Genomic DNA, 8,443 nt, shown 5'->3' on the forward strand with positions numbered 1-8,443 from the left:
CCGCGGGTCTATGGTAACTTGGGATCAGAGGGGTATTGGGATATGGGAATTGGTATCTATGTTGGTGCTGCACAAACAAAAAAAACTGTGAGACTTTGTCTGACATAAAAGAATAAACTTTATTCATATGAGAACTAAGCTACTTAATAATATGTATAAGAGTATATAGTATAGAGTAAAGATAGTATAATATATATAATATCTACGATTAATACCACTTAATAGTTATATTTTCTACTATGTAAAAAGAATAATATGTTTTCCAATGATTGACAGCATTTTTCTCCGAAGTGCACTTGGTATTGGAATGGATGCCAACTAGCACGCGAGATATTGATGTGCGCAAAATATGCCAAATATCAGTGAGGAGGATGGCCCATACTTTATACAATACACACATGTGCACGAGTGTGAGTGCTGCCAAATCAAGCGCAAGCCCAAAAGTAGCAACAAATAAAATTTTATGCGCTGCGCGAAAAGTTTTCCTTTTGCATAACGCCCAGCAAATCCAAAAACGGCCACAACAGGAGCATCATTGGGGAAGGCAGTGGCAATTTACATGTACAATGCAAAAGTTTCGATTTTATTGTGTGGGAGTGGTGGGGGTTTTCAATTTTTTCTTGTTTTTCGGAATGGGGTGGTGTGTTTTTGAATGGGCTGGGTAGGGTTTCTGGTAGAAATGTCTGATTCTGTTTGTTTTTACTCTGACAGCCATAGGAGATCGAAAACGCACATACTCCATACTCCTCCTCCACATTCAGCGTTCCACGATAAACACAAAGGGCAGAAATATCGAGCGATTGCCGCTGCCGGCGGTTGACAAAAAGTCAAAAATAGTTTCGAAACGCCATTTGTTGTACTTATTTTGGGGAATGGCAGTTAAGTGGAGGGACTTCATTTGCCATTACACACTCGAAAACACAACCTGAATGAACTTTTCGATGTCGGTTTTAAATGCTTAAAGGCTTTTCTTGGGAGCATTTTCTATGAAGACTCTGCTTAAAGGCATATTAAATATGTTATTCCTATATACAGAATATTGATTTTGATGTTCGATACATTACATCTTTTCTTTACAAAACTCAAAAGTCATCAGATTTGCTATTTGTAGAATTTCCCCAATGATATAAAGAGATTGAATTCAGCTTTTTGGAAGCCAGATAAATTGTTAGCAATTTCAAGCATGAAACGCATCGCATTCTACTTATGCACATCTACTCCAGCCGAGATGGATGCACATACATACTATATGCACTCTAATGTAGTTTATAACCACAATTTAACATGGCCAGCTACCGCAGATGCGGTGCATTGCCTTGGCTATATCTAATTTGCATACTGTCTGGGTCGATTATATTACTGATGCTGGATTCCGGGCGCATACTAATCAATTGGATTGTTGAGTGTTCATAAACCGAAAGCCAATCAGTTCAGCATTAAGATCAGCCATGTTGCTGGTTCTACTATTAAGGGAAAACAATGATGGAGCTTGTGCTAAATGTATCTGAAATCTTTAACTCGAACTTCTTCCAGTTTGCAGAATCGCCTTTGATGAAGCTGTGGCAAGGGCTCCAAACGTATTAGCGCACCCATGACAGTTTAAATTTCCACAGAGCCATTTTTTGTGCTGCGCTTTTCGTTGCATATTTCAGGGCGCCGCTGCCCATTGCTCTTGTTGGCCAGGAAACACGGCGAACTGCCAAATGGCTTGCGCAAAGCGGAAGAAAAACTAAAACAAATGTCAGTCGTAGTTGACGCGTTGCCACCGACCACCAGCCACCATCCACTAGCCACCGGAGCGGTTCCAGAGCCTCTCCAGGATTCAGCCTTCCACACCACGCCCCGCCCTGCCCCTTGATCCCTGCCAGCGAAATGCAAATGTCATTTGCAGTTGACACTTGACTCAGCACTTCGCACTGTCCTAGGGCACTTTGGGGTTTTCACCTGCGTCTTTGCGCCCGGTTTCCCGCTTTGCCCCAAACCCACCCCACTCCACTCTTAACCATTTACTGCGTTTGGTGGCACAATGGTTGCTAGACTCACACCCCCGCAGACAGCTGGGTGAATAAAAGAAAGTAAAATAAAACAAAAGTTGGGGGAGTAGCTCGAAAAAAAAATATTGGGGCAAGCTGCGGGAATAGGGTATACGGCAAAGGGGTGCGAGAGGAGGGGTCGACTAATGCCAACTGAACATGAATAAAGTCGTGGCCCCTTGGGAAGCTGCTACCGCTGCCATGTCGTCGTTATTCTCGTGGTCGTCATTAGGAGGGCAGACGTCAAAGTATGCGCTTTGTTTTTGCTGCGTGCCATGCAGCGTGTTAATAGCCAGGCACCGGGCTCCAAGCCACAGCGAGAAATTTCACCCACCTGGACGGGCAATTTGAATAAATATAGGGTTTCAAGAAAAACTATCAACAAATCGCATATAACTGAAATTCTAAAAAGTCTTAGATTTCTAAATGTCGAAGGCATGCAAAGGGTATACAATAAATAATGGTTGATAATAATTTGAGGTATTTGTATTCTATGCCAATATCTCTCAGTGTATTACCGTGAGGCATGAAACCGCTTCCCGCCCGAAAGCCAAAAAGGCCAAGCCAAGTTGGCATAGTCTGGTGGATGGGTGAGATGGGGCGTGATGAGGGACTGTGGCGGTTCACGTGGACCAAGAGCCACGGCAAAGTCAAGTGCTGCAGTTGCCGTCGTGTGGCGAAAGTGAAGCTTGCACAGCGTGCAGCGAGTGGCTGACATCTCGTGTGGCTGTTGGTTGAGCGTTGAGCACATTAAATTGATGCGCTTGATAAGGATTACAAAGAAAGGGTGGCTTAAAAAGAACACGTATTTAAAAAAATTGCACAAAAGTTAAGCATTTTGTACTGCAGCCAGAATTAATTCAAATTATAATTCTACCCTTAGATTATTTATATTTATTAAAACATTTATAAATTTAAATGTATCCATTATATTGCAATATAAGGAAGTCCAACGTTGCGTATGCGTAATTAAAACGCCACCTGTTCGGCTGTTCATTGAACTTGAAAAAAGCTTTGACTGCCCTTACTTATGCTAACATCCCCAAGAGGGCGACACTTAGAGCTCAGTTTAAAATATTAAATAAATAAATGCGTTATATTGATTAAATTTTCCCATTAGAACATAACTATTATTAATTTAATTTATTTTCCATATAAGCTTCGAGTACTATTCCACTACATTCAAACACTGTATGCAAATGAAAGCCAGTCATAACCCTGCAATTAAATTTAAAAAAATGCATGATAAACTTAAAAAAATTTCCCAGCTCAACTGATTTTCATGTCATGACTATAAAAAAAAACCGGAGAGTGAGTGCTAATGAAATCACAATCACTATAGTGCCGAGTAAGCGAGCCAAGAGAGAGGATTCGATATTTTGTTTACTTTTCAGTTTCATCCCCACCGGCTGAAATGCAACTTTGAGCAGTGGTCGTTCGACTGGCGCGCCAGCTACGTACTCCGGAAAGAGTCACGGATTTTCAGAGACTGGATCATCTGAGAACGATATTTTTGAGTAGAAAAACAGCCCTTTTTAAAACATAAACCAGGTAAGGTTTGTGCACTTTTCATATGGTATTTTAAAAAGCAAATAAAAGTTATTATTGGCAATTGCGTTGATATATTCCTAAAACAAATAGAAACCAGGAGATAAGTGGCTCTATAAATAACTAATTTTATAGAAAACCCATAATTTAACGAGGCATAACAAATGATATTTTTAGCAATCCAAACTAAATCCGCAATGTTCGAGGAGAACAATAACCCGACCACCGATAATTCGCTGTGGACACTTCAAGGTCGTCAAAGACCGAGTCCCGCCCAAAGGTTGCATAATCTCACCTCCGGCGGCTCAACGACGTCATCCTCCGGCCTACCGCTACCGCAGAATATCTTCACGAATCCAGCTATCCAGCCGTCCAGCGTTATAAACCTCAACCACTCCACCGACGTGGTAATCGGTCCCATGACCCAATACCAGGGACCGGTATCCATATACTATATGGATTATATGGAGGCACATGCCATGCAAACGGCCGCAGGTGAGTCCCCGATCCTGAATGCAGTGGAAAATTATAGTTGTGAGCGGGAAAATTTAACCAACAATTAATAAATAAAATTAACATATTTCTAGTGTATAACAATATAACAATACAACTATTCACTTTTTTCCCAATGTTTTTTACTTTTAAACTAAATAGTGCATATACTCAATATATATAATACTCACATTAATATGTTTCATTTGGCAAATTTAAGTTATTTTAACAAAATATATTTATTTTCGAAACCGGTTGTTTTTAATTTATTACGATCAGTTGCCAGATCGTGGTTAATTTAGATATCAGCAAGTCTTGATTCGTGATCCGATTACAAATAAAGTGATTTATTACGATTTCACTTGACAAATTCAACTAAACGACGATTGCATGTTATAAAGATCTTGTTAAAAATGTTAAATAAATTAAATTAAATATATATAATCCATTATGGATAATTAGTTCTACAACTCGATCGAACAACACCATTGTTTGGCTATGGGGTCAATAATTTAGCGAAAAGAACAGAGCGAATGAGTGAAAAACCAAGGTACAAATAAAAAGTCGGGATCTCGAGTAGCAAGAGAGCCAAGAGAGCACTCAACGCTCAGTTGCACTCGGTGGCGGAGAGAGAGCCACTATCTCTAGTGTCCAGTGTTTGTGGATCAAACTTTAGCCACTTGCGATGCACGGCGCATATTGCGCATACGTCACGTAGTACGGAAGAGCGAAAGGGAGAGAGATATACGAGAAGTAAGAGTGCAAAGCGTGAGTGTGGAAAAAATGTGATATGCCAAAAGAGCAACAAAAGGCCGGCGATATCATGACGCACCCTTGCCGCCCCCTCAAAACCTCTCTTCCAACTGCACCCCCCCTGCCAACTCAACCCCTGGCCTTTCTTCACGCAAGCAAACACAAAACATTCAACCCAAGGGTAGAGCGAGATGGCTGCCTTCCAGCGCATTTGCCATTCGTATGTCTGTTTCTCTTTCTGTTCCATCGACAGCTGCGCCGCGTTTCAGTTGTTTGTGCGACGGGTTCAGGTGCGGTGGCGGTACCAGTGGCACTCCGCCGTCCGATTATCGGTCAAACCCATTGTGGCCACATTATAAAACAATCAATTTGCAGACCACCGCTGTTCCCAGTATTTGTGCAGCCACTTAGTTATGACACTTCCGATGACTCAGTGGTCAATTACTCATAATAGATATATAGGCTTATAATGCCGTGTGTTGTGTACCAATAACGTAAAAGGTGTGATAAGCTCAGTGGATCGAAGTGCCATGAAACTGCTACTAAAAGTTCACTCGGAACGCACGGCGCGCAGAAGACGAACTCCCGAGCCCAGTTTAGCCCACTCCCGGGATTCATCAAGTACATACATAGTATATAGTATCTACTAATAAAATAGATTTACTGAGCGCTTTCACAGGCTTAACTAGATCCGTGTTCTCCTACACTGAAAAAATATTTAGAGGCCCGAAAAATATTTGCAGCTACGAAAATAGCTTTAAAACGTTTTAAACAACACTGTTGTTATAGAAATATAAATGCTTTTGATATGCAAATCCGTAAAATGTTTCAAAAACATTTTAAGTCAATATATCCATAGAAACGACACAATTTCTTGCCTTTTGTGAATCATATGCTAATTGATTGACTTTCGCTAATTAAGGAATCAACAGCAACAATGCAAATGGTAATGGCAACGCCAATCGAAGTCGTGATAAGTCGCCATCCAGGCGGGTCACCCGGAACACCATCCTGCTGATCACGCTGATCCTGCTGGTCCTGGCCACCGGATTGGTTGTGCTCTACGTGGAACTCAATCGACCCAAGCCCGAGTTGCCCAGTAATAAAGCCATCTACTTTGGCAACAACTACGACCACCAAACGTGTAAGCGGATGGGACATGTATAATCCTTATAGCCAATTCACCAATTCTACAGTTCCGAATCTAGGAAACGGCCATCTCGTCGTCGACAGAATGCAGTGGGGAGCGGCGAAGACCTCTCATGGTCTGACCATTCCCCTGAACCGACCCATTCCCTACGTCCTAATCACCCACATTGGAGTGCAGTCCCAGCCCTGCGAGAACATCTACAAGTGCTCCATCAAGATGCGCACCATTCAGGATTCAGCCATTGCTGAGAAGGGTCTGCCGGACATTCAATCTAACTTTTATGTAAGTATTTTTAACACAAGCGAATTAATCGTTAAAAATATTATTAATATTATGATTATTAATATTATGAAAATATTATGAAAAATATTTTTTAGTCTTTTCTTGTAAAGATGACTAAAAGTATGCAACATATAATAAGTTCTGAACTCTTTTACACGCCTTAATGGGAAACATAGTCCCTAAAGTAAGCCTTATATAACTTTTTTAAAGCTGTAACATACAAATTTCTTCGAGTGTAGTAGGGTAAAGAAGTCCCAGCGCTTGCATTTGTGTTCCCGGCACGTTCACGTGCCATTTTGGCCATTTCGCTTTCCGCTTACGCAAATTGTCAAATTTCCAAATTTTTGTTTCGACCAGGTTTCGGAGGAGGGCAACATCTACGTAGGCCGCGGCTGGGACTGGGCCAACACGTATGCGAACCAGACATTGGCCATTACCTTTATGGGCGACTACGGACGGTATAAGCCCGGTCCCAAACAGCTGGAAGGTGTCCAATTTCTGCTGGCCCATGCAGTGGCCAATCGAAATATTGAAGTGGACTACAAGCTAGTGGCGCAAAATCAGGTATAACTATATACCCAACTATCTTGAGACATAACATTTAATTGAATACTTTGCAGACTAAGGAGACCAAGAGCCCGGGTGCATATGTGTATCAAGAAATCCGGAACTGGCCGCACTTCTACGGCTGCGGAATGGACGATTCCCCGGCATGCGGCATCGAATTGGGCATGAAAACGGAATCGTGGGACGCCAAGCAGTAGCTATAGACTTTCCTACCACCTAAGTGTATCCAAGCACAAACTGTATTTAATACATATACTAAGGCGAATTGAGCTTTCTTTGAATCGGTTATGCTGGCTTCAAAAATACAGTAAACCGGTTGGGAGCAAGCGGTTTACTTATAGTATAGAGCAGATGGGTATCTCGCTCTCTCTCTCTGGAGCTCTCTTTGGTTTTACTGTCGCTCAAAAAGCTGGAAATTCCCAAGCCGCAGTCAACCTCTATCAGTGCCAATACCAGTACCCCTTTTATTCCCCCATAGACTTAAAACACTCATTGATCTTGTGGGTTTGTGTGTGTAAATATATGACAGCCTTTGTGCGCCAGTACAACATCATTATCGGTAGCTTCACTTCACTTCACTTTATATAGACGATGTTGTGATCGCTGTGGCTGCCTTTGTCATTTATCTGCCTTTCAACGTGAACATACAATGATAATAATGATGTCTTATTTTTGTTATCATATGGAGTCATTACTATCCTATTTACAGGAAGATTGGTTATGGCACAGAAATATTTATAAAATGAAATGGATATTTGCCAATAATACCTGCTATCACCACCGACCTTCAGTTCAAAGCCCTCAACATTTATAATGGATTGCCTTTTGAAATGTTTATGTTTTTAACTTGAGCATCATATAATGAGCTAAAACTATGACGACATAGAAAGCTAATAAATGAGTGGGTGTGTTTTTTAACCCTATTTTCATCAATGACCCCAAGTCCAACCTGCCCAAAAGAATGACGTACATCCATTGACTAATTAATCCCACGGCGCCTTGAAAAAAAAAAAAAACAAATTATACCTACACCGCGGAACGAATTTTTGGCAAAAACAATGTCGAGAGTACGGCACGTGTAAAGACCAAAAAGAAGAAAAAAGAAGAGGGAACCAAAAAAGTAAAAATAATTAATAATAATTAAGGAAAGAAAAAAGAAAATATGTAGAGGTAGGTATATAAAAATAGCTATGGTGATTGATTTCGCAACCGTTGTAAAGAAATTATTATCTGCTTCATTGGAAATGATTTACAATAATTACTGACATTTTTCGCAATAAAATGGGTCAACAAAGAATAGATTGCCTGGCTACAAAAGGCATAAATCATTAGATGTTCGGTGTAGAACTTAAACAGCAATAAAATCAAACATTTTAAAGGCCACTCAAAAAGCTTATCAGTAAGTCAAGCACACTGAGAGCAAAAATATTAGAAATGGTCTAAACCCATTTGGTTTAAAGTTCGTTGCGCTTTCCAACTATTATTATATTTTACATTTTTGTTTTCTGTAAGCGTGTTCGAAATTCGTTTCGCCAATTTGTTGCTGTTTACGTTTTATCCATCAACAGTTTCCCGGCGCCCTTTTCAAACTATCAAAAATCGCCGAACCGCCGTTCGC

General features: G+C 40.8%; 1 protein-coding gene across 6 annotated transcripts; it reads left to right on the forward strand.

Moving 5' to 3' along the window:
- The first annotated feature begins 3,476 nt into the window (after window positions 1-3,476).
- LOC6604998 (peptidoglycan-recognition protein LA) lies at window positions 3,477-7,378 on the forward strand. 6 transcript variants are annotated; one of them, XM_002029805.2, is made up of 6 exons: window positions 3,489-3,584; window positions 3,759-4,076; window positions 5,749-5,970; window positions 6,023-6,258; window positions 6,616-6,822; window positions 6,879-7,378. In XM_002029805.2, exons 2-6 carry the CDS (start codon window positions 3,779-3,781, stop codon window positions 7,020-7,022), a joined length of 1,107 nt encoding a protein of 368 aa, XP_002029841.1. In that variant the 5' UTR covers window positions 3,489-3,584; window positions 3,759-3,778; the 3' UTR covers window positions 7,023-7,378. The 6 variants fall into 6 exon arrangements, with proteins under 6 accessions (XP_032575806.1, XP_032575803.1, XP_032575804.1 ...); XM_032719912.1 differs by lacking the exon at window positions 6,879-7,378 and having other exon boundaries at window positions 3,481-3,584; window positions 5,749-5,968; window positions 6,616-6,708; XM_032719913.1 differs by lacking the exon at window positions 6,879-7,378 and having other exon boundaries at window positions 3,481-3,584; window positions 5,749-5,968; window positions 6,035-6,258; window positions 6,616-6,708.
- The last annotated feature ends 1,065 nt before the right edge of the window (window positions 7,379-8,443 follow it).

This window comes from Drosophila sechellia, chromosome 3L (assembly GCF_004382195.2).
Source record: "Drosophila sechellia strain sech25 chromosome 3L, ASM438219v1, whole genome shotgun sequence".
Taxonomy (NCBI): Eukaryota; Metazoa; Arthropoda; class Insecta; order Diptera; family Drosophilidae; genus Drosophila; species Drosophila sechellia.

Excerpts from the sequence above, each read along its gene's own strand:
- LOC6604998 (XM_002029805.2), top strand. The coding sequence starts at position 3,779 with ATGTTCGAGGAGAACAATAACCCGACCACCGATAATTCGCTGTGGACA. Across the intron at positions 4,077-5,748 it reads TGCCATGCAAACGGCCGCAG|GAATCAACAGCAACAATGCA; the intron begins GTGAGTCCCCGA and ends TCGCTAATTAAG. Across the intron at positions 6,823-6,878 it reads AGCTAGTGGCGCAAAATCAG|ACTAAGGAGACCAAGAGCCC; the intron begins GTATAACTATAT and ends AATACTTTGCAG.